Below are 27,421 nucleotides of genomic sequence, written 5' to 3'. Positions count from 1 at the left end.
AATTTTTAGTAATTATCTCTCTGCCTCAATTAATCCGATCCTAGGTCATTCCTTCATTTGTTATTCAGCTGTTGACACTTTACTCACACTGCTTGACACCTTTGATCACCCGCAGAGATTTATTATTCAGCCTGTTGACACTCCACACACACCATTTATACGATCTTTAGATCTCTCTACCTATAAATTCTGTATCTGTGTGCTTCAGTTCACCTGACGAAGGAGCAGCGCTCCGAAAGCTTGTGATTTCAAATAATCCTGTTGGACTATAACCTGGTGTCGTGTGATTTCTGACGTTGTCCATCCCAGCCCAATCATGGCTAATACCTTCTGGATTCAGCATTGCGTTCAGAGATTTCAGATGGTAACATCTGCCCCCGGTGCACTTCTTGTTTCTTCGCTATCTGACCACGATCATGGAGGATACACAATCCTAGTGATCTTTATATCCAATAGGAGGGACCCAACGTGATACTTCATGTTCCCCCAAACATCCTTCTGTGGATTGATAGAATTATCAAGTGGAAACTCTAGTTGGCGTGCGAGTAATAAATAATAAATAACTTCAATTGATTTCCTGTCTCTTGGTGTCCCTCCAAGCTGTTGTCTTTCAAAATGGCTCAAGATTGAGTTGTACTGGTGAACGAGCACAAACCTGCTGGCACCAGTTTGTGTATCTGCATGCCTTCAGTCCATATCATGATAGCTAGCAATTTTGCTTTTCTTTTAGGACTTTCGACATTGCAATATTTTGGTTTTTGATTGGCAAAGATGTAGCCAGAGAAGCCTAGACTGGCCTTAAGAATGGTGGGGAAGAGGCTTCTAGTTCCTACCTCTCATGAGAGGGAATTACTGTAGATGCACCCAAATGAGCACTAACATTTTCCTTTCACTGTACTAGTTAGCTACTCTCCCAGCGACTTCAAAATACCTGATAGGACCACCAGTGCTGGCTCTTTCTCAAAGGTGTGAAAGATGGTATTCTCAGATTTTCATCTTTTGCATGTGTGATGACAACCCCTTTTCATGAGCAACAACCACTTTTCAACAGGAAAAATCTTTGTTGATTTTTCAAAATTGTGATGACTTTGGCCAAGTACTGATTATTCTGGTTTAGGTTACTTCTCCAGACAGCTTTGGGGATTAAGAGGTTAAGTTTCTTTTCTTATGTCCAAGCACACCTCTTGTTCGATTTGGTGGGGGCGAATTCCTCTTTTAAAAAACAAATCATATTTTAACATCTCCATTGAGACCTGTTAGATTTCTGTTGGCTGAGTTAAGCACTGAAATTATTTCATGTTGGAAACATCAGCCAAGAGTTGAGCATTCGTGAAGTGTGTCTGGTTCCTACCACATGACAGTTCATCAGGAAACTGGAGAAAGCTTGTGATTTGTCTGATAACAGCTTAAATATATTGATACAACAGTGACAATTTTCTTTGTATTGCAGCTTTAATGAAGTAAAACACTCTAAAACAGTTCACAGGATCATTATCAGCAGAATGTCATCAAAGCGTGTATGGAGATTTTGGGATAAATGAGCATAAATTTTGTTTAAGGATCATGTTGTGAGAGAAAGGTGGAATCGCTGAGGGATGAAACTCTGGGGCTTGATGGCTGAAGGTTGGGCTTCCTGTAGTGAAATAAAACAAAGAACTGTGGATGCTGGAGAGCTGGAGACATTCAGTGGTTATGGCAGCATCTCTGGAGACAGAAACAGAGTTAACATTTTGAATCCAGTTTGGTTCTTCTTCAGAACATTCTTCAAAGTCATGCCTGACTCAAAATATTAACTCCGTTTCTTTCTCCACAGATGCTGTCAGACCTACTGAGTTTCTCTCGTAATTTCTGTGCTCGTTTCAGATTTCCAGCGTCTGCAGTATTTTGCTTTTACTCAGTGTCACTAGGGTCCAGTCCAGTTTTCTGACGTCCACACCCAGGCATGACTTAAGTATTCGTTTGCTGCTGTTAACAGGTGAATTGGTCTCAGTGTTAAATTCAAGGTGAATGCACTTTGGGGAGTCTGTTCTGCCACCTGCTCGATAAAAGAAAGTGAAAATATGATAATTGAGAATACCAGTGAAAAGCAGAGTTGAAGAAAAAATTAAAATTAATGTGGCTTATGTCTATGAGTGTGAATTTACTTATAGATATTGCCTTGTTTGTTATCTTAGTTTCATTCCTTTTCTCATCTTCTCCAATTTATTTTATTTCACCAGATTCACCGAAGCAAAAGCACTTGGAGAGAAAGTGAATCAGTCCAGGAATAAGATTAGTGAGTATCCACATTATATTCCAGAAATCCTCACTGATGTATGTAGAATCAGGAAAACAAACGTGAAGGGAGCATAATTGGCTAACCTCTGAAAACAAGAATACAGATTGTAATACATAACATAACTATTTCCATTCATTGGAAATATGTCAGTCGTGCTGTCTGGTGTTTCAGATGTTTGCTGCATGTAGCTGGCAAGCACTGTGCTTTTTACATCAGCACAGGAATTGATAACATGAATTGTTCTTTCTACTTAAAAGCGGCCTGAAACTCTTAAAAGGAAGGTGCATTGTGGCTATGAGAAATTCTGAGAATCATTGTGCTCAGACTTTGACTGATGATACAAGAAATTGAGTGGGTACCAATGTTTTCTTGCAATGCGCTGGAGACCTTGGTGGGGTAATGTTCCATGTCCAGGGTCACCAGCTCAGCCAGGCTAAGAAAGAGGAGTGATCTGCATGTAGTGACATACAGGACACAAATACGCAGGAGTTGAAGCATGAGAAGAAAGGATTCAGGTGTCAACTTGCTGGAGACCACGGGCGCAGACGACTATCTGTTTAGTGCAGTCACTTGAAGACTTTGATCAGCCAGTACAGGAGAAGCTGAAGGTTGTATGTAACCAGGTGCTTGAAGTGTTGGAAAGCTTGCCATAAAACCTGTTCTCAATGACAAGAAATGTGCAATTTTCCAACACTACCTTAGTGAAGGATTTTGCACAGGATCAGGAGCCTATTCTCCCTAACGTGGGATAGGTCATCACTTATAGCAATACACCCGTGGAAACCACCATGTTATAGTGAATAATAGCTAATACCACACCTTATATTTCATGTGGCTCTTATCAGAGTCCTCAGTACTGCTTAACTCTATGGCCAGAGCTAGTGAATAGGGAAGTGTGGTTGGAAAAATGGTATCAGTGATAAATTATTTAATTGATTTATAACCCAAGGACAAAGGGACTGTTGATGTTGATCTTCTGTTTCTTGTGTGTGCCTTCAGTTCCAGTTGTAATTCTTCTTTCTCCTCATCTTCCTCTTCCAGCAGCAGCATGGAGGAAGCCAGGCAATGCTGTTGCTCTACTTTCAGGTTATAGTTATGGTTTTCAATCAAGAGCTCTTTTGAAAAGTCTGGACATCTCATGCATTATTCATCCCTTAAATAGAGATAAAGGAATTGCACCCAGAACATCCTCTGTGAATGTGGTCTCCTGATGAAAGTCCTTTTACACCCAACCCCTTCGTCTCCCTCTTGTAGCAGCTCATCCAGTCCGTGTGGTCTTTCTTCAAGCTCCAAGTTATGGTAGATTCCCAAAGAAAACTCTATTAGACCATTGACATCTGCAAGCAACTTATTTCAGCACAAGATTTAAATGACCAAAAAACATTTGAAACCAGCCAGCTCGCAAGGGTAGACTATTGAAATTCTAGCCAAATACAGGAACAGTCCAAAAATATGAACAGTTGTACCATCGTGCAGAAGAAAAATCCAGCAACTAATCTGAAAATAGTCTATTTAAATAACACTGGAGGGGCTCCCTAATTTGTTTAATATGCGTTCAACTGTGTGAGGTTACGATGCAACATCTAGAATATGACTTTCCAAAGTGATTTCATGGGCATTAAATCAGTATTGTACACTCATTAACATCAAACTTTACCAGCTCTGCATGCTGTTGGTGGTTGTTAGGAGTGTGCATGCAAAGCCCTTTACCTAGCTGGGTTGCAGCACTCCGTCAAGAGTATGCATGCCATCTCAGAAACCATTTTCAATGATTAAGAAGCTAAGTCCAATTGTATTGCTTTTCAGTATATTGCATTACATTCTAACCAGTTGTGTGACTTTAAAGGAATAAAAACAAAGCTGGGAATACTGAGCTGTCTGGCAGCATCTGAGAGAAGCCATAGAGATTGGAATGAAGTTGGCCAGGTGGATCTCATTGGGGTTGTTAACCTGGGCTAATCAGGGAGCCTTGGCAAAACCAAAACAGCTAGTGCTGATGGGGGGAGAAAAAGGGCCATCACAACCAGAATTGAAACCCTTTTGGACCTGGTGAGACCAGATCATTGTAGAGGACAGCATATTATTATGCGCAGCAAGAGTGATTGTCCTGAGCAAAGGTCACTGCCAGGTACTGGCTGAACTCCACCAGGGTCAACCAGGCGGTTTCCAAAATGAAGATGCTGGCAAGAAGTTATGCCTGGTGGCCGCGATTGGACGTCAGCACAGCTATGTTGGTGAGGCAGTGCCCAGAGTATCAACAAAGACAAAAATTGCCACCAACAGCTCCCCTAACTTGTGGGAATGGCTGGATAAACTCTGGGCACGCTTACACATTCACTATGCCAGTCCTTTCATGGGCTCTTTGTTCTTGGTCGTTCTGGATGCCCATTCATCAAACTCAAGGATAATGATTGTAAAGCTGCAGGCGTTGTTTGTAATACACGGACACCCATAAGTATTTGTCACAGACAATGGAATGTTTGAGTATTTCCTAAAGTTAAATGGCATTCAGCATGTTCAGACAGCTCCATATCATCCATCATCCAATAGTCTGGCAAAATGAGCAGTCCAAACGTTGAAGACAGACTTGAAGAAACAGCCTAGAGCTTCACTTGATACTAAATTGTCCAGGTTCCTGTTTGATTATAGGACCACCCCTCATGCAACTACAGGGATAGCTCCAGCAGAGCTGCTGATGTGAAGAAGATTCTGCACTAGGTTAAACTTAATATTCCTGGACTTGGGGGGCCAGCGTGAAACAGCACCAGGAAATCCAATGTTGGCCAAGCTTCTCTACGCGAGAGAGACAATTTATTTCAGGGGACGAAGTTTGAAGTCAACGATGGAAATGGCCATGCATGAGTATGAGGCGAGGTTGAAGTGAGGTCAGGTCCTGTGACATACCAAGTTCAGGTAGGTGAGGCGGTCCTGAACAAATATGTGGATCACATGAAAGCTGCTACTTCTCAAACGGGACAGGAGCAAGACATACTTGCCCCTCAGAGCAGCTGGAAAGGCTATCAGAAACCACGGGTTCTCTCCCTCCTCTAGCGTCGAAGAAATTTCAGAGACCAAGATGGATCCAGCCAATGTCACAGCCTCTATTGCCTGAAGAAGAGGAGGAATTCCTTCTGAGACACCCCAGGTGAAACAGAAGGACAATGTACACACTACCTGTGTCCGAGTCAGGGTCAGAGGAACCGGACCTTGTGCAAAAGCACAAGGAGAAGCTTTTTTTTTCATTCATTTGTGGGATGTGGGTGTCGCTGCCTGGGTCAGCATTTCTTGCCTGTCCCTAGTTGCCCTTGAGAAGGTGGTGGTGAAGCTGCTTTCTTGAATGGCTGTAGTCCACCAGCTGTAGGTTGACCCACAATGCCTTTCAGGAGGAAATTCCAGGATTCTGACCCAGCAGCAGTGAAGAAACGGCGATATATTTCCAAGTCAGGATGGTGAGTGGCTTGGAGAGGAACTTGAAGGTAGTGGTGTTCCCATATGTCTGTTGTCCTTGTCCTTCTCGATGGAAGTGGTCGTGTGTTTGGAAGGCGCTATCTGAGGATCTTTGATGAATTTCTGCAGTGCATCTTGTACATAGTACACATTGCTATTACTGAGCATCGGTGGTGGAGGGAGTGGATGCTTGTGCATGTAGTGTCAATCAAGTGGGCTGCTGTGTCCTGGATGGTGTCAAGCTTTTTGAGTGTTGTTGGGGCTTCAGTCATCCAAGCAAGTCACACTCCTGACTTGTGCCTTGTAGATGGTTTGACAGGCTTTGACGAGTCAAGAGGTGAGTTACTTGCCACAGTATTCCTAGCTTCTGACCCGCTGTTATAGCCGCTGTGTTTAGCTACAAGAAAAAGAACAGATTTACATCCCCTGACTTGTCAGGGAGGGATGTAGTGATTGGAACGAGGTCAGCCAGGTGGACCTTGTTGAATACGAATTCCTTGATTGCAGTTGTTAACTTGGTCCAATCAGGGAGCCCTGGCTGATAGATATAAACAGGAGTGGCAAGGATTCTCCTCACTCTAGGGATTGCTTCTGAGCAAGCTGGTCAAAGTCCATATAAATGATGCACATGTAAATAAAGGGTGACTTTGTGATGGGATACTGGCCTCTGTAGAGTTATTTCAGAAACAAAGTTCAGGTTTTGAGATTAAGGTTTTTAAGGTTAAATATGACTCTAGAACAAATTCATTTTGGAGATGACTCACATTTGACATTAAGTATTAACTCTGTTTCTCTCTCTACTGATATGAATGCACTTGCAGTGTATTTTTAGGTCTTTGTTTTAATTTCAGGTTCCTAATATCCATGTAATGTTTTTCATACTTCTAAAGAACTAGGATGCATTACACATACCAATAAGACCTAATGGAGAAAGATGAAATATATCAGGGAAGAACTTACTTTTATATAATGTCTTTGGTACTTGGGGATATTCAGAAGCACTTCACAATTAATGAAATACCTTTTAAATGTGGGAAATCATGAAGTAGTTTTGCAAATATTTATACCCCATAAAATCAATGAAATGAATGACCACATAATCTGATTTTAGTGCGGTTGGTTGAGGAAAAAATGTTAACCATGAATAATTTTAGCATTTTTCAAACAGCAGCCTACAATCTTTTCAGGCCAGAGAGGGAAGATGAGGGTCCTTGGTTTAAAATCTTTTCCACCATGTATGACAGTACAGCAGTTGTTTTTAATCCTCTCCTCCACACTCCATGTTGAACAATTTTGCACCGGTTCTCTTCCTTCCTGCAGGCTCCAAGCAGAACTTGAACTTATTGACTGACTTTTTTCCTCTTTTTATACCAGTTTCTTCAATTAAAACAAAATATGGCATTTTTAACATGGGAGCAGGAGTAGGCTGTTCAGCTGTTCGAGCCTATTCAACCTTTCAGTGCGATCATGGCTGATCTGTGGCCTAACTCCCTATACCTGTCTTTGGCCCATACTGCTTAATAGCTTTGCTTAACAATACATTATCGACCTCAGATTTAAAATTAACAACTGATCCAGCATCCAGCAATTTAATGACAATCTTAAGTTAAATATGTTGCACCGAGTATGAGAATGTAGCCTTTCTCAAGTAAATATATTTTAGAGCAATCATGGAAGGAGGATAATTATATTAAATCCAAAATAAACTGATATGTAAAGCTAAACTTTAGTAAAAGATCATATTTAGAAAATTAATTTGTTAATCAATAACATCAGTGTGTGCTTCCATTATATTTTAGTATGATTAAATTTATGATTAATATTTTCATCCATAGGCAATGAAATCTATGATCAACTTCTGAGTGGCTTAATCTCTTATCTTTTTCATCATCAATATCTTCATCTTCCTCAGTAACACTTTCAGGTTGATGTCAGAAACTTTTCCTTTCCCTCACTTCTGAAACAACATCTGATAGCTTGGATTCCCTATTTTCTTTCACAAAGTTAGCAAGTGTAAAATCCTGTGATTGGAGGGTTTTATGGATTTTCAGTGTTCTCGCAATTTATTGCTGTAGGAGTTGGAGAAACATTTTGCAGAGTTATACTAATTTAGCCTATTTTAACCAGCTTGTTCTTTACCAAGGGGAAACTAAAAGAGTCAGTCGATGTTGTATGGAATGTGGTTGGGTTAAGATATAGTACATAATTACAACTTCTTCTGGAAAGCAGATCAGTTCATGTAGCACATACCTTGCACTGACAGCATTTCACAAATAAAACTAACTGGTTAGGCTGATTTTGGTGGTATTACTTGATAGCACCATTTTAAATATGACTCAAGCTACTATCAATAAATAAGTGCTACTTCAATTCATATTATTTTCTTACAGTGAATGCCACAGTTCACTCAGTCAACCTATCCTTTATGAATAAAATACATCCTCAGGTACTTGTAAGTCTTATTTTAAAATCAGTTTTTATGTTTTGTGGTGATACCACCTGAGAGTATGGTTTGTAGAAGGTGATAAACTGCTCATACTGTATAGAGGCCACTGAGGTGGTCCTCATCTTATACCAACTTGTTCCTTGCCAGTTTTCCTGTTGCTTCCATAATTTCATTGGGATAGTCCTGAAGGCTAGTGGAAACTGTCAACTGAGACTGTTGGGGTAACAACTCCCTTGTCATCTTCTTCATTACCATTTCTCTCATTTTGAACTGCCCGTTGTTGCTGTGAAGCTGAAGGAGGGGAGAATAGAAGCTAAGACTGGGTTAATATCTCAACCATAGCGATAACAGAAAAGGGACTAAAAGGTTAAGGCAGCTTGATATTTCATAAAGCTATCAGGACGTTACTAACTAAACATCTAAAATAATCTAGAACTTTAAAAATGCCACTAAATGCAATAAGTTACAGAATGAATTGACTGTATTCTTCTCTGGCTTGGTTTGTTGCAAACTGGTGACTTTCATTGCTTAGATTAAGCACATGAGTATCATATTTTGTTTTGAACCAGTTGAAATAGAATGGGGTTACACATTCCTGAATATTTACTGCCTATAACTCACCATAAGAATCATAGACTTGTACAGTAAAGGAGAAGCCCTTTGGCCATTTGAGTCTGCATGACAAAAGAATAGTCTAAATCTACATAAATTCCACTTTCCAGCACCAGGCCCATAACCTTGGTTATTTTTAAATTCACTCTTGGGACGTGGACATGGACATGGCTGGCTGCCTTTGATAAGGTGGTGGTGAGCTGCCTTCTCGAACCGCTGCAGTTATGACATTTCAAGTGCTCATTCAAGTATTCTTTTTAAATGTTGCGAGGTTTTCCCCCTTAAATACACTCCCATTTTGAACCTTCTACATGTGGACTAAAAATGCTCTCCTGAATGCATTTCAAAAAAATCTGCCGCCTCAAAATCCTTCACACTATAACTAACCCAATTAATGTTCAGAAAGTTGAAATTGCTTTAAATATAATTATGCTATGACAGCTTTACCCAGTGCATTATTTACATATCTGCTCCTCTGTTGCCCATTAACTGTTTGGGAGCCTATAATATACTCCTCAGCAGTGTGTCTTGCCCCCACCTTTTATTCCTTAGCTCTACCCACATAGCCTCATCTGAAGATCCTTCAAAGATATTGTTGCTCCTTGCTGCAGTACTGACTCTTTAATCAATAATGCAACACTACTTCCAACTTTACACCCTCCCTTTTCCTGCTTGAAGATTCCATACCATGGAATGTTGAGTTGCCAGTCCTGCCCCTCCCTCAATGTCTGTGTGATGGCAACAACATCACAATTCCATGTGTCAATCCACACTCTTAACTCACCTGTCTTACCTATAAGACTCCTAGCATTAAAATAGGGGCCATCCAGCCTCGTTTACTGTCTTGACACTCAACTTGGCTGAACTCCCTTTGCCTTTGTTCCTTCACTAAAGTATGCTATGACCCTAGTAAACACTCTGTGGTCCCCTCCCCCTGCCAAACTAGTTAAAATTCCTCTAAAATAGTGCTAGCAAACTAACTGCAAGATATTGGTACAATCTACTTAAGGTGCAGACTGTCTCGCAAGAAGGGATGCTCTGACCTTAACAAAATCAGATGTGTGCCTCATTGTCAGCTCTTGTATCCCTGCATTGTAGTCTGTATATCTACTATGGCAGAGAAGATGCTGCAGTACAACATTTGTGGTGAGTAGAGGAAACATGCACAGCAATGTTACCTTTCAGATGATTTTACTTATGAAAGAAAGATTACTAAATAGGAACAAAATTAACATGATTCAGCAGATCGCACCTTTTTGATTATTATGCTTTTTATAGAAGAATAGCTCATCATAATCTTCAGTTCGGCTTCACATTACAGAGAGTGGTTGTTTTGGAGAGATAAGAGACTCTCATATATAAAGAAAGTTTATTCTCTAAACATTTAGACCCCAATTTGTGTGGCCCCACATAGGCTGTAGATAGAAGCTGCTGAAAAGCAAATTGAAATAACAGCCACAGCAACTAGAATCACCATGAGGCATAAGTGTTGATAGATAATAGCAAGTTTGGAAATAATTCAAATAGCAGCCAAAATCTGAAAATGAACCACATGCTAATTTTGCAGCAAACGGGCAAGTTTTTTTTGTCAAAGAAAGTCAGGTTATTCTCTAAACATTTAAAATGTTGAACTACTAAGGTTGCATTTCAGTTGTCATCGATGAACAAGTAAATAAGATGACAGATCCCAAACTGATAGTTTTTTATGAAGAATTATGTCTGAAGGGTGGTGGAGGTGAGGAGTCTCGGTGCACTAAAAATGAAATCGGTATCTGCAAATTTTTGAGAAAACAAGTTTCAGTTTTAATTTTATAAATGTTTTAGTTTAATAAAACATAATTTATGCATGAAGATGTTTGTTTATCTCACGTAAAAAGTTTTTGAGAAATACAAAAATTTATGTAGCGTAGGCATCACTGGATCTAGAGGAAGTGATGGCAAGCCGCCTTCTTGATTTGATGCTGTTTAATTAGCGTACGTACCTCCATGGTGCTGCTAGAGTCAGAGTTCCAGGATTTTGACACAATGACAGTGAAGAACTGGCAATATATTTCCAAGTCAGGATGGTGTGTGGCTTGGAGAGGGCTTGCAAATGACTGACAGTATGTGTGAGCATCATCATCCAGGTTTTTTTTTAATTTGTTCATGAGATTTGGACTTTACTGGCTAGACCAGGATTTACTGATCATCACCAATTGTCCAGAGAGTAGTTAAGAATCCACTACAATGCTGTAAGTCTGTCATGATTTTTCTTCCATAAATCTATAATGACTTTGTGCAATCCTGCCATTACTTGTTAAGTGTTCAGTTATCTTGTCTTTCGTGATAATTTCTAGCTTTTTCCTACTACTGATGTCAAGCTAACAGGTTTGTAGTTTGCTGTTTTCTCTCTCCTTCCTTCCTTAAATTTTAGGGTAGATTTGCAATCTTTCAATCAGCAGGAACTGTTCCAGAATCTATGGAATTTTGGAAGATAACCAGCAAAGCTTCCACCATTTCTGCAGCAACCTCTTTCACCCCTCTGCAATGTAGAATATCAAGTCCAGGGTATTTATCAACTTTCAGTCTCATTAATTTATCCAGTACATTTGCTTTACTAATATTAATTTTACACCCTTACTAGTCCAATACTGTAGTATTTCCGAGACGTTGTTTGTATCTTCCTCCATGAAGATAGACGTAAACTATTTGTTTAGTTTCTCTGTTCTTCCTTATTCCCCATTGCAACTTCTCTGGTTTCTGCATGTAGTGGGCCCATATTGTCTTTGCTAAGCTTTTCCTTTTTATGTAACTGTAGAAACCTTTACATCCCATATTTATGTTTCTTGCTATTTTTCATTTTCTATGTTCTTTATCAGTTTCTTGATCGTTCCTTGCTGAATTCTAAATTGCTGCCAATCGCAGAATTCTTATGGCACAGAAGAAGACTATTTGGTCCATGGTGACTGCACCAGCTCTTCAAATAAGCATCATTACCTAGTTCTAATTTGTTGCTTTTCCTTCATACTTTGACAGACTATTTGAATCCAAGTAATAGCCTAACGCCCTCCTGAATGCCTCATTCGAACCTGATGCTACTATATTTCCAGGCAGTACATTCCATTTCTTAACTACTTACAATGTGAACATTTTTTTCTTTCAAATCACCCTTGCTTCTTTTGCAGATCATCTTAAATATATGCCATTACATTCTTATTCCTTTTAGTGAGTGAAAACAGTTTATTCCTATCTACTCAATCCATTCTGCTCATGATTTCAAAAACCTCCATCAAATCTCCTCTCATCCTCATTCTAACCAAGGAGAGCAGTTCCAATTTCTTCAATCTGTCCTCACAGCTGAAGCTTCTCATTTTTTGGAGCCATTCTTGTAAATCGCTTCTACACTTTCTATAATGCATTCATGTCTTTCCTGTGATATGGCACCCAGAACTGTACACAAGTTTTTTTATACATTAACTTAGGACTGTTTTAAACAATCCTAGAAGCCTCTTGTTTTGATTTGGTGTTATCTTTAATTTTTTTCTTAGCCATGATTAGTTCACCTTTCTTGATAGTTTTTTTCACAGGAGTATATATTTGTTCTCCTCTTTTCATACACTCATCATGGGCTGAACATTGCTGGACATTGTTAAGTAATTTGTAGGGCAAGTGTGCAAGCAATACAACTGTACATTTATTTTATTGGAACTTGTTAGCTTAAAAAGATCCATGTTTTTGTTGGTCTTTGCAGTCACCTTCATTATTGGTCCCAATATTTATGCTTAGAAACGCAACTGAATGCATGAGTGCAAAATGTCTTCAGTTGGGTATACTCCAGAAATATGGATATGTTTTAAGCAACACTGTAAGTAGACATTTGCCAGGCAATTTCAGCCACTGAACTGTGTGTGCTAAAGTATTGACATGCAGGCATTTGCAATCTGTTTTGGATTATTTTTCAATGCTAAATGCATATTTCTTGATGAACTATTTTATAGGCAACACATGATATCAGCAATTATTTCAGGTCTTACTAACACCTGTACTTTACAAATTAAGTGCAAACTCATTTTTGTCATTTCTGATCAATTCTAGAAAATTAAGTAATAAATATATGTAACATGATGTAAAGGAACAGTAAACCCAGCCATACTATACTGTGTCCACAAAATTAGCGGATAAGTTTGGTACATAATAGTTTAAACAGCTAATGACCAATAGTAGCTTTGTAACAAAAAGAGAAGTTGCTGGAAAAGCTCAGCAGGTCTGGCATCATCTGTGGAGTAAAAATAAGTGAATATTTCGGGTCCGGTGACCCTTCCTTAGAATTCAGTCAGTAGCCTTGTATTATTCACATGTCCATTGGGCTCTGCTTTAGCACTGTATGCAGTCCACTGTTTCAACCATGCTTCATCTTCGACTCTGTCATCAGCAGTTATTTTGTTATACTTCTGCTTATTTCCATGTCATTCTTCATCTAATAACCATTGCTTTAATGAAATTAAAAAAAATGCAATCACCTTTCAGGTTACAAGCACTGAAAAATGAAGTAGCTCTTCTAAGCTCTGAAATAGTATTTCTGTCATTTCTCCACACAAATGTGGTTTATGGATTTTGAAGTGCAGTGAGATGGCAAAATTAAAATAGTTGACTGTCTGGATTTCGATTTTAGTAGACGAAAGATCTTAGGCTATGCTAGCCTCAATACCGGATTTTCAAATATGTCAAATACTTCAAAGGGAGCACCATTGAAACAGGTTTATACATTCCTTTATATAAAACATAACTTGTTTTATAGTTTTATTTTGAGAATAAGGCAGCTACAGACAATGAAACAGAAGCAGATACTAAAGAAAATGATAATAGGAAAAAATATTAGTTTTAAAAGACTCTTCTCGGTAAATGCTGGAAAGTCAGTAGCATATGTGCAATCTACATTGAGCTCAGTACAGGTAGTTTTGATAATACGATCACTAGTATGCTGTGATATTGAGTTAGTTTACTAAGTGGTTCTCTGCTTCAGTGATCATACTGAACTTCCCATATACATATCTCAGTTCTCGTATCAGTCAAAAGATGTATTAGAATCCCTACCGTGTGGAAGCAGGCCATTTGGCCCATTGAGGCCACACCCACCCTCCTAAAGGGCATCCCACCCAGACCCACCCCTCCTACCCTAACCCTGCATCGCTGCATTTCCCCTGACTAATCAACCTAACCTACGCATCCCTGGCCACTATGGGCAATTTATCATGGCCAGTCCTTCTAGCCTGCACATCTTTGTGATTATGGGAGGAAACTAGAGTACCCAAAGAAACCCATGCAGACATAGGGAGAATGTGCATACTCTAGACAGTTGCCTGAGGCTAGAATCAAAGCCAGGTCCCTGGCGCTGAGGCAGCAGTGCTAACCACTGAGCCACCATTACAGCTGAATGGTTTGCTTAGCCATAACCTTCAGGCTGAGATAACCTGGATTTTCAAGTACTAGTTGCATTGTATTCCTCTGCAGTTCACTTCAGAAGTTTGTGTGAAGCGGCACATGCAAGCAATTTTCAGAGCGTGAATTAATGAACCAGTGTTACTGGAAATAACTAAACAAGAATGACACCCAGAAAAGTGCATCATTTTATGTGCATCATAAACAGCAGTAAATGTACTGTATTTTTATAATTCTACTATGTTCCTGACAGAAGTCAGTGCAGTAAAAACCTTTACACCCCTAAACAAGTTAGCTACAACTCAGTGGTAGTGCTTTGTCCCTGTCTAAGCATCTGTATATGTACTACATAAATGCAAAATCATGATGGATCAGGTTGAAGTAAACTGAGGGAAACTGGTCCCGTTTATGAAAGGGTCAAGAACCAAAAGACACATATTTAAGAGCCAAAGCAAGCAAGTGGTGAGAAACTGAAATACACTGCCGGATTGACTTGTGTTATTCAGACAGGAATTGAGTGAGCACCTGATGGTAAAAACTTTGCAGGGTTATGAGCTATGTTCCCTGTATTTTTTCCTGCCACAGCGCGGACTTCCAAGGTTCATGCATGGCAGGAAGTTCCTGTGTGGTGGTCAATGCATCGATGTCGATCAGTGTGCGGACCACAACCGTGCAGTTTAGAGGAAACATTGGTTGCAGGAGTCAGATGGGATTAACTGTTTCGATCTTACAAAGAGCAAATGGGACAAATAGCCTCTTTGTCTGCTATAACCATTGTGATTCTTTCTTTTGAATTTATATGACATTCCAGCATTTACTTATGGATCTGGTTCACCCATAATCAACATGGTTCTCAAATCATAATCGTTAGCCTGTCTGTTTGTCCCAAGCACTATAGATGAAATGTTCCATTAACCTTTGACATGCACAAGTGGATGTATTATTTGATTGATGATGGAACTATGTCCTCTGTATTTTTCTATTATTGCCTGAACCAGGAATGTTATTTGCCTAGCACACCCAGGACCAGATTTTCATTGAGATAGGAAGCTCAGTTTCCTGATTCTCAGACATGGCTTCATTGAAATGGCCTCCAAGACATGGTATCTTCACTCCACAGAGACAGGCAGAATTGAGTTGGGCCCTCCAATCCCGAAGCAGTGCAGAGGTGACCACAAGGCATGCGAGTGCCAAAGCAGCTGCTTAGAAGACCAGCCCTATGTTCTTTGGAATTTCAGTCCCTAAGAACTCAGAGTTGAAGTAGGTAATTCAGCCCCTTCAACTCCGCTCTACCATTTAATACGATCAAGGCTGATCTCATCTTGACCTCAACGCTACTGCCCGGTCCCCATAACTTTTCCATGCATTGCTAATTAAAAGTCTTACTATCTCTTTAAATTTCCCTATAGTTCTCACCGTCACACTGTGTACCCTCTCTATCCACATCCATTCTACGTCAATGCACAGAGATGGGAGAATTCTCAGCTCTGTGAACCCAGCTGTTAAGTGTCGACATACACTGACCAGTTTCAGTCAAGGGGTGGGTTGGCTTGGTAGTCAGGCCGGGCGACCTGAGAAGAGCTAAGGAGATTGTTAGGCTCAGAGACAGACTGTCTCTGGGCTCCAGCACCATGTTAAAGTCTTAAAAGAAAGCAATGAACTCTAAAGCAATTTTCTAGTTTTCACACTTCATTCCCCCCCATGCCTCATCCATGTCAACACACACCATTAATCCCTTCTACTTATCCCCATGATCTCTCATGCCCTGTGCCCCTCTACCATTCCCTGTGGCTCTTCATACTCCTTATGCCAGCTAAGTCCCTACTTCAACCACCACCTATTTCTATTTTGCCACCATGCTAATTAGCATCCAGAAGTATCCGTGCACACAGGAGAGAGAAAAAAAAATCTCTGCTACTTAAAAGTTCTGTATCTCAGTGCATACTGTCATGCATAAAAGCATACTTTGACACATCTTGATATGTTTATATCTCAACAGGTCTGGACCTTCTTGACAGTCAGTTTTTGACATGTTTTGACACTTCCTGACAGATCTTGACAGATCCTAACACTTCTTGACAGATTTTGATATCTGTTGACAGGTCTTTAAACTTACTGAGAAGTCTTGACACTTCTGGATTTGATATGTAATGGTTTTACTGTTCCAAGGGCGCTTTGCACTTTTTATGCATAATCTCTTCCACAGGTAACAATCCCAAAGTGTACCTGATTTCCCCCCTCCACTCCACCATAGCATACCTAACACACCTTCCCCTGACCCCAGCCAGAAGATATCTGAACTGACACCCTTCCCACCTCGGGGTGTTTGAGATCACATCCAAAGGCATGCTTCAGATTTCCAAAGGAATTCCATGTGTTCCCAAAGCAAATGCGCTAAAAACAACCATGCTCTTACTTGTTCTAATTCTGGGTTCTAGCCAGCAGGAATGCCAACTCTCATTTGAGTAAAAGGCAGCTGATCATTTTAGTGCCAGCTGCCTCTGTGAATGCTGCATTCATGAATCACGGCCCACTCACAGTCCCTTTCCTATGAAAACATATTCAGCTGCATCATTAGGTCAGAAATCGGGATGTTCAATGACAGTTGCACAATGTTTTAGCACCACTCAAGACTCCTCAGACCAAAGCAGTCCATATTCAAATGCAACAAGATCTGGACAGTATCCAGGCTTGGGTTGACAAGTGGCAAGTAATGTCATGCCACGCAAATACTAGACAATGACCATCTCCAATAAGAGACAATCAAACCACTATCCCTTGACATTCAATGACATTACCATCACTCAATTCTCCATACCGCCCAACCCCCATCAACCTCTTGGGATTACCATTGACCAGAAACTCAACTTACCTGGCCAAACAAATACAATGGCTACAAGAGCAGGTCGGAGGCTAGGAATACTGCAGCATATAACTCACATTTTTATTTCAAAGTTTGTCCACCAGCTACAATGCAAAAGTCAGGAATGTGATGGAATTTTTGCCCGCTTGCCTGCAGGTCCAAAAACAGTCATGAGCTTGTAACTGTCTAGGACAAAGCCTGCTTGATTGGCATCATATCCACAAACAAGCACTCCCTCTGCATTACTCAGTAGCAGCATTGTGTACTATCTACAAGATGCACTGAAGAAATTCACAAAATATCTTTGGAAAGCAACTTCCAAACCCAAGACCACTTCCATCTGGAAGGACAAGGGTAGCAGTACATTCTTGTATTACCATCTGCAAGTTCTTATCCAAGCTGCTGATCATCCTGATTTGGAAATATATCGCTGTTTCTTCACTGTCACTGGGTCAAAATCCTGGAATTCCCTCCCCAACAGCATCGTGGGCCCATCTGCAGCACATGGACTGCAGTGGTTCAAGAAGCTCACCTCCACCTTCTCAAAGGCAGCTAGGGACAGGCAATAAATGCTGGCCCAGCCAGCAATGTGCATGCCCCACAAGTGAATAAAAAAAAAAGTCCTTGTCCCTGATTTCTGTCCACATCATTTCTCTCATGAGACCACCACCACAAAGTAATCATTTAAACCTCTACCTACGTCCTCCAGCACCACACACAAATTACCACTGTGGTCCTTAATGGTGCTCTTTCCCTAGTTGACCTTTTACCCTTAAAGTCATTGTAAAATAACTTTATTTCACCCACATTATCTTTCCATACACCCTTTTGCTTTCCTAATTTTCTTTTAAGTTCTCTGTTGCACATTCTATACTCCTCAAGGGTGTCTGCTATTTTGTATCCTTGATATCTGCCATTACCCTTCCTTTCGTTAACAGTTCCTGTATATCCCTCAACATCCAAGGTTCGCTGGTTTTGTTGGTCCCACCATTGGAATGTGTTGGCCCTTTTCTCCCTATTTCCTTCTTGAATGTGTTTCACTGTTCTGACACAGATTTACCATAAAGTATCAGTTGTTCCTCTGTATCCATGAGGGTTCCAATTCCTGGTGACCCTCGAGAATGATGAAATTCATGAGTGCAGAGCAAGTTGAATAAAGGTTAAAAATAGTTTAAAATATCACGGATATGTGACTTTTGCCAGCAGATGTTGATTGTTGATGTTACTGCTTTTTGGCACGGATGTACCTTGAGCAGGGATGTACTGGCACTGGAGGGGGTGCAAAGGAGGTTCACTAGGTTGATTCCGGAGTTGAGGGGGTTGACTTATGAGGAGAGACTGAGTAGATTGGGATTATATTCATTGGAATTCAGAAGATTGAGGGGGGATCTTATAGAAACATATAAAGTTATGAAGGGAATAGATAAGATAGAAGTAGAGAGGATGTTTCCACTGGCAGGTGAAGCTGGGACAAGAGGGCATAGCCTCAAGATTAGAGGGAGCAGATTTAGGACTGAATTGAGAAGGAACTTCTTCACCCAGAGGGTTGTTAATCTATGGAATTCCTTGCCCAGTGAAGTAGTTGACGCTACTTCAGTGAACGTTTTTAAAGATAAGGTAGATTTTTTTTGAACAATAAAGGAATTAAGGGATACGGTGAGAACGCGGGTAAGCGGATCTGAGTCCTCGAAAAGATCAGCCATGATCTTATTGAATGGCGGAGCAGGCTCAAAGGGCCGGACGGCCTACTCCTGCTCCTAGCTCTTATGTTCTTATGTTCTTATAGGCGAATTTGCGATTCATGATCTCACTAATACAGAGGATTTACTGTATTCAGAAATCAAAAAAAGGCCTCCAATCTTATAAAAATGATCATCAGACACTGCCATTCATAGTTTCAATAACAGAAGCCTTATTCCACTTCACACCTCATAATGTTTTCCAAATAAACATACAGTCATTGAAAGTAGTGATGTCCATCAGTCAAAGCTAACACTGTACCTCAGCCTGTGTAAACACACCTCTACTGAGCTAATACATTCATAAATACCAGACATCAGCCAAGCATCCATAATGAGGCCATCTAGAGAAACAGATGTTTAGCCATCTGTTTCTAGTTGATTCATTTCCCAACTTGCTATACCCACCTTACCCTGTGCCAGGAATACTCACTAGCGCTGGATATTGGGGTGGGAACTCCAGATTCCCCACCCTGCCATTTCTAAAGGCTTCCGAAACAACCTGACTATGCAGGTTGAACATTGGCTAGCAGGTGCTTCAAAATTTTGGGAGTGCTTGATTGAATGAGCAAAGCAGGTTTTTTTTAAAATTAAATGTCATCTGGCATGGCAAGGTGCACAATGCTTTGAGTTTGATAAAACAGTTTTCTCCACCTGCCAACTCCCATCAACCAACTTGGTAGTAGGGATGTATCGCAAAGGGCCTGTCTTCAACGTTTCAGTAATTCTAACCACAAAACGGCTTAACAGGGCCAGTGTAGAGGAAGGTTTGGGCATAATATTTGTGTTGCCTCTCTTTTTATTAACATATTCAGGTCATTGCAGTTCCAATGCAATATGTTTTCATTTCAAATTACTGAAAATTTTCAGATTCTGTTATTTTTAAATGCTTGGCTCATTAAGTGTGCATGAAAGTCTTTGCAAAATTTGTAAAATTCTGATATATTTAATTTGGCAGAACAGCCAAACCACAAGGCTTTTTGAATCAGATTTTATGGAAGTATTTGTATAAACTCTTTGAATTGTGGTATTTTTTATCCAGTCAGATGACAGTGACATAGTTCTAGAATTCCAATTATTTCAAATTTTCACTTATCAGATGCTGGTAGCACTCAAAACGATAGCCTGCGTTGATAAGTCGAGTCTGGTTCCCATTAAAATATCAGCACTCTTTATGGTTCTTTCTTTCACTCTTTCCTTTACTTTCCTTCACTCCTCTTTCCTTCTTTTTCATTCACATGCTCTCCCATGATTAAGGGACTGCGTTATAAACACAGACTAGTTAAAATTGGGTCATCTTCCCACAGCTGAGGATTTTCAGTGGTGATGGGTAGTGTTTTTCAAGGCAATTTCATTTTGTGCCATTCTGATCATTTTCTTTTATGAAAGAAAGGAGCTCTGCATTTCTAAAAGGAGATTTTGCTCAGGGCTCCCTCAGAACTGCGGAGCCATACTTCCGTCCACCAGTTGTTTGGTAGCTGCCAGAGGAAGGCAAACCATGCCCCTTTCCATAGCAGTCAACTGCTATATTCTGAAATTTAAAGGCCCTGCCAGCCACTTTAACAGCTGCTATCAAACCCTAACTACCATAGGATAACATAGATATTAAGATACTGGGACGGTCGGATGCCAGATGGTTAGAGGAATCAGGGTGCCAGGTAATTAGGATACTAGGTAGGTAGGGTGCAGGATGAGTGGGAAGCCAGCTGGGAAGGTGGTAGGGTTCTAGTGTACAAGGTAGCAAGGTAAGCGATGTAGTATTTAGGGGTAATTCAGGGTGACTGGGAGAAGCCTGGGGACAGACAAGGGCTGGGGGTGGGGGGCAGGTGCAGAGTCGGGTCAATTTGGGTCTGGTCAGGTCCGGCAGGGGAGACGGTGTCAGTGTGAGGGGGTTAGGTCAGGGCAGGTCTGAGGGGGTCAGGTCGGGTCACGACCAGCAGGGCGAAAGTGGTGTCATGTCAGATACAGCTAGGAAAGTGGAGGAGGGTCAGATCTGGTGGCAAAGGAGTCAGGTCCAGACCAGCAATTGGGAGATGGAGGAGTTGGGTCCCTGGGGGGATGTTAGACCATAATACACAGTACCAGAAATTAGGCCATTCAGCTTATCGAGTCTGCTTCGCCATTCAATCATGGCTGATAAGTTTCTCAACCCCATTCTCCCACTTTCTCCCCGTAACCCTTGGTCCCCTTGACAATCAAGAACCTATCTATCTCCATCTTAAATGTACTCAATGACCTGGCCTCCACAGCCTTCTGTGGCATTGAATTCCATAGACTCACCACTCTCTGGCTGAAGACGTTTCTCCTTATTTCCGTTCTAAAAGGTCTTCCCTTGACTCTAAGGCTGTGCCCTCAGGTCCTAGTCTCTCCAATCTATGGAAACATCTTCCCAAAATCCATTCTGTCCAGGCCATTCAGTATTCTGTAAGTAAGGTTAGGTTAGGGTATGGGCTGTAAGGTGAGGTGTAGTTGGAGGCATGAGGTAAGTATGGGGCCTGTTGAATAGTCATTGAAGGGTTAAACTGTGTATTTAATAATCTAACTTTTCCTGAGTAGCTATTTTACATAATTTCAACAGAACCCTCCAAAGTTTACCATTTTACTGTAGATTTTCGGAGGATTCCAGGCGTTGAGGAATTGCCCATTTGAAAATTCAACTTCTCAGGCGTTCCTTCAGAGAGTGCCACAATAGGGATTCAGCAGGGTCTCTATGCATAATTCCTGTCTACTCTGTAATAACAACTGCCTGGTTGATGGAAAATCCTGGTCAATGTGTTTAACATAACAAAGGGAATTAACAATGTGTCCGGGAATGACTTTTCTGTTAATAGGAGAGACCAGAATCATAGAATCCATTCGGCCCATTTAGTCTGCACTGATATTCTGAGGAACATTCCACCACACCCACCCTATGCCCATAACCCCGCATTTCCCATGGCTAATCCACCTAGCTTGCACATCCTTAGACATTAAAGGGCAACTTAGCATGGCCAGTTTACCTAACGTGCATATCTTTCGACTGTGTGAGGAAGCCAGAGCACCTGGAAGAAACCCATGTAGACATGGGGAGAACATGCAAATTGCACACAGATAGTTGCCTAAGGCTGGAATTGAACCTGGGTCTATGGTGCTAACCACTGTGTCACCTTGCCATACAAGTCACCAAAGGGCTGGATTATTCTGATCTTTCCCTAGAAAGTCTTTCCTCAGACTTTTCTCCTCAACACAGTAGGTTTCCTGTGGGAGGCCAAGGCTGATTGAGGCAGACCCTCAGCATCTGCAGTGGTGGTAACAGCATAAAAAGGCTTCAAGACACCGAAGACAGGAACTGCTCATTGTCTGAGATTGTGATTTTTGGCATGTATTTGGAAGGAGAGGAGACCTCTACTTAGTACTGCCATCCACTTCCCAGTTGATGCTATTTCTGCTGCATCCCTGGGCCTACTACATGAATATTCTGCAAAACAACAGGCAGAGTGTTGGATAGCAGGGAAAAAGGCTTTGAAACTGAGCCTTTCCCTCCAACTTGTATTTTGCGTGTAGCAGTACAAGTGAATGAATAACTGGGCTGGATGAGTGAAATTCAAATCTGAAACAATAATACTCCTGACCACTCAGTTTCAGTCCTTTCTTTCAGAGACAGTAAGAACTGCCGATGCTGGAGTCAGAGATAACACAGTGTGAAGTTGGAGGAGCACAGCAGGCCAGGCAGCATCAGAGGAGCAGGAAAGATGTTTCGGGTCGGCACCCTTCTTTTCTGTGTTATCTCAGTCCTTTCTTTTGCTGTCTTAGAAGAAACTCCACATTGAAGAACGTGCATTGACTGGATAATCTATTTCTGTGATGGCTGCAAAGAGATAAATAAAGGCCAGACAATGCCTGAAGAAGAGCAGGGAGTTCACTTAATATACTGCCAACGTTCATGCCTGAACTAGTGCCATCAAAAACAGATCATTGCTCAGCACTTTTATTATTAGTTCTGGGATCCTGCCAATAGAAAAATCCATCTAAGACATTGTTGAGAAATGTGATAAGTTGTTAAAGAATGCAAGTATCAGTTATTTTCCTTAATTTGATTGTCATTCTACCTGATGAGTCTTCAAACATGAAAAATTTATCTGAGACAAACTAAACTTCACGTTTAACTTGGAAACTCTGGGCTTAATTTTCCCAGTCCTTGAATAATGTGAGCAATTGTGAATCAGTTGGGAAAATATGGTGAGAGTGAAAAAGGAGATTCTTGACATCAAGTAAAAAAGGTCCAATCTTCCACCCAAGTCTTGAACAGAGAGAAGAGATCCTCACTAGTGAGCAGCAGGAGGTCTATTTGAATGCATTTACATCTCATTTTTACACATTCTCACCTCATTTCTCTAACGTTTGTTTATTCTCCTATAGAGTGGAGAGAAAGGAGCCAGCAACAAATCCCGACATGAAAATCGGAGAGGGTACATGGTGGCTGCAGCTTGTTACCTGCTCTTCTGGATCTCCTCTTGGCCAGCAATATTCAGCATCATAACGGATGCTCCATGAACATCAGCCACCCTGTATCCCCTGCCACAGAGTGTTGGCACCAGATAACAGCATCCTCACCCCCTCATCCTGGCAAATCTCCAACTCACTGAGGCAGTCCTAGTCCAAGGATCAACACATTGCTCGATTCACAAATATTTCAAGGCAGTTTCTGATGCAGGTTACAATGGGTCACATCACTTTATCTTGTTTGTCCATGATGAGGTCAGTGCTGCAGCCAGGGCAATAATTGTCCTTCCCTGGTACAGGGTGCTAAAGACTGTGCATATGTCGCATCGGGAGCGACATAGCATAAGGCTGTTGACTTCATCAACCAAAAAGGATTACGGTCCATTAATGTGCAAGTCATCTGTGGTCATGGATACCACATCCTAGAAGTCTGCGCCACGTACTCTGGAAGCTGCAATGATGCCTCTGTCCTTGAGAACTCTCATATTCCTGCTTCATTTCAAGTGCCAGATACCTGACAAGGATTGTTGCTGGGATATAGGGCTAACCTCTATAAGTGTGGCTGGTGATTCTGTGACGCAACTCCCTGACCTGAGGTTGAGCAGAATTACAATGCTGCCCGTTCTTCCACCACGATCATGGAGCAGACAATAGGCCTCCTGAAGGTGAGGCTCCGATGTTTAGATTGGTTTGAGGGGGCTTGCAGTACAGTAAAAACAGAATGTGCTGCATAGTCTAAGCATGCTGTACTCTGCAAAACTGGAGTAGCAAAAGAGGAGATGTTATGGAGGCTGAAGGTCAGCAGTCTCCTGAGGAAAAAGGTCAGGACATTAAACAGCGGCACATTACCTTTTGCAGAGTGCTGCAGCATCAAGTGCAACAAGGCAGACAGGACTTAATTGACATCTTAATTGTGAGCTGGGAGCAGTGATCATTCATTGACCGTAAATCAAAAAGCAAGAATCTCCTATTTGTTCCCAGAGATAAGTGCAGCTTTGTTTATATTTTTTTCTTCGCTTTTACTGTTGTTCAGTAAATGATAACATTTTCAACTTTTTAAATGCTGCTTCCCAATATGTGATGCTCTGTGATTGAACAATAAGGCAATACTACATTATCCTGGATGTTTGGAAAAAGAGTAGGATTCCCTTAGACAGGGTTCTAACATTGCAGGCCACATAGCTGCTCTCAAAAACTTCTTTTTCGTTTCCCTCCTACTGTGTGTTTTGGGAAGGGCTGTTCCTGACTTGCAGCAGCTGACCTAGTGCACGGCTGGGCGCTGGTGATGGAAATTCAGCAAGGACCCAGTAGTGCAAGGATTCACACCACTGGTGAGTGCACGATGGTGCAAACACAGTGGCATAAAGGTGTGGTACGTGCATAATGAGGTGAGCAGTGGAGAATTGCATGAGATAACTCACTACGATTATGGAGAGGAACTCTATGAAACTCCCCAAAAATGAAACTGATTTTTTAGTAAAATTCAACTCTCTGTGTCATGAGTAAAAACATGCTGCATATGAACTGCCTTAAGCTACACATGGCTCCTTTTAAGAAGTTCAATAATTTTGAAATCTTGTGAGTTTTTCAGAGTTCCCTCACAACCGTGGTGAAAACAGTGCACCTTTCTTTCGGATTTAGACTGAATATGCTAATAGGGACCTGAATGACATTTCACTACCAACAAAACAACTTGGGGTTTTGGGCCATTCCACATCCTAATTTTTTGTTTAATTTATTCATTGTCCAATAATTTTTTAGTTGATGAAGGAAAACAGTACTCAAATCAAGAAATCATCATGTTGGGAGTTGCAGCATAACCACCAGTGATATATCTTACGCAGTATATACCTCTCCCTCATGCTTTTAATAATGTAAGAATGCTATGTAGCTGTAGCACCTTGAAGTACATTTTTTTTTTCATTTTTCATTCTCCATTCACACTGAACAATTTCTTTCCCGTAAACATGCACTAGGAAATATTCCAGCTGATAAAATTGCTGAAAAGTAATAAAATACTTCAGTACTATCTGATCCTTTTCTCCATTTCTTGTGACAATTTAGCTTTTAAGCTTAAGCAAGCGTACAAATGTCTATTTCCAGATTCTCAGAAATGCTAAGGTCTGAGGTATTTCTGTTGGTATATAAACAATGGTCAGAGGGTGCTTGTGAATGTGTTGACAAGTGTCAAAGTGCTTTGGGTGGGCGCTGATAAAATTGAATACTGTACCCACTACCATATTAACGTCCTTCAGAATGTTAAAGTTTTGAATAGCTTAAAGCTTAGTTCAAGTACAAAATCTTTCATTACTGTATCCCTGCAGTCATGAGAGAGTTATGCACTATGGAGGTGCCAACTTTTGTATGAGACGCATACCCACAGCCACTCCTGATGAATGCTGTGATTTCATGACGATATTTTTAGCAGAGCAAGGTGTTATTCTCTTGTCTTTGTCCTGCAAGACAAACTAAATTATCTGGTTAAAAATGCATTTCTTTGTAGTTTCTGGGACCCAGCTATGAGGAAATTACCTATCGGGTTTTACAGGATAACAACAATAACCCTGTTGACTGTTTAAGTAGTTGTGAAGAACTTGGGGATCTCCCAAGGACATGAAAAGGTGCAACACAAGTGTATTTCATTTCATTGTAAAAAAAAATCATGATTGAATTTGGTGCACCAGTCCTGATGTTTTTGTCCAGAGGCCATCAGCCTGCACATGTAAGTTGTAGCAGGAGATTTTGGCAGAACTCTGTGGTTGCGAAAGAATGAAAGCCTGAGGCAGCAAAGGTTCACTATGGAATCCATAAAGTGTTCTCATAACTTATGGGTCCTCTGGTTACCTCGCAGTTTCACTGGTCAGAGCAGAACTCCAGTTTGCACTGTCACGTTGTCTGTCACAATAGCATCAAAGTAGTGGAACGGGATCAGAACGACAGGAACTCGTGACTTTCCAATTGTGCAAAATGCTGTTTCCAGTATTCAACTTCACCAAATCAGTCAAAATTTACATGAAAATATGTGACAAAAATTCTTCATGCATCTTTTGTGCAACAATTGATTGGGTTAGTATTCTGACAGTACGACTGTGTAGCCTCAGCAATGCTAAGAGGTCGTGTCGACCAGATGTTTTGTAGGCTGTTGTTTGCTCTTCCCTGCTTTAAAATTACATCCAAAACAGGTCCTTCTCTTGTTGGAATTTGTACATGCTGGCTCAAAACATTCTTCACAATTCGTTTTAAGAACACTGTGTCCTCTATATTTTTTTGCATTGATTCTATTCCACTCAACCTTGGGTGTTTAAGATTATTACTGTTATTTCAACAAGTTGTTTTTCCTACTTGCTCAGCAATTTACCTTACTTTTCTTGCCTTTCTCTGACCATATGGGGACTAAAAGTACATTCCAAGCAGCATAATTGACACCATTCTTGAGAATCACATCTAACGTAGTGCTTCCTAAAGTAAGGATCAGGACATCAAGTGGGTTTGTAAAATGAAATTTTGAAGTTACAAGTTCCGAGGCTGTAATGACCAACCCACCCTTACTGTAATAGGTATTTCCTTCCTTTCTCTCCTCCCCACATCCAAAACATTCTCACAATTCTCTTGATCTCAGTGAAGGATTGTGATAATTTTCGAGCCTCAGAATGGAGTCACAGTGGGTAAAACTTTGGGAAACACTGACCCATGGCCTCATTTTATTAATCTCCCAGCGTATAATTTCTCCTCACAACTGTAATTACTTCTCTAACAAATATTACAACCCTACTTTTTTTATTCTGTTCTATCCTAGCTCAAAGCTCTATGACCAATAACTTTAAGCTACCACTGCTACCCTTCTTTAAGCCAATTTCATGAAAAACTTTGACAGCATATTTCCAAATATTTTGAAATATGTATTTCTATTTTGAAATAAGCGGCTTTATTCACAAGACTATCTGTGTGGAAATATAAACCATTTAACACTACCAGAATTTTTTATGAGAGATAGTAGGAACTGCAGATGCTGGAGAATCTGAGATAACAAGGTGTAGAGCTGGATGAACACAGCAGGCCAAGCAGCATCAGAAGAGCAGGAAGGCTGACGTTTCGGGCCTAGACCTTTCTGAAGAAGGATCTAGGCCTGAAACGTC

General features: G+C 40.8%; 1 protein-coding gene across 1 annotated transcript in view; it reads left to right on the top strand.

Moving 5' to 3' along the window:
- Positions 1 to 27,421, top strand: part of kif6 (kinesin family member 6) — a 504,857-nt gene that overhangs the window by 261,462 nt on the left and 215,974 nt on the right. The window contains exon 13 of the mRNA XM_048596661.1: positions 2,220 to 2,275. Coding sequence (XP_048452618.1) covers positions 2,220 to 2,275 — 56 coding nt within the window. The remainder of the gene's footprint in view (positions 1 to 2,219; positions 2,276 to 27,421) is intronic.

Source organism: Rhincodon typus, chromosome 5, assembly GCF_021869965.1.
Source record: "Rhincodon typus isolate 14 chromosome 5, sRhiTyp1.1, whole genome shotgun sequence".
NCBI lineage: Eukaryota > Metazoa > Chordata > Chondrichthyes > Orectolobiformes > Rhincodontidae > Rhincodon > Rhincodon typus.
The sequence above is the reverse complement of the archived record's forward strand: the minus strand, read 5'-3'. Positions and strand labels throughout refer to the sequence as shown.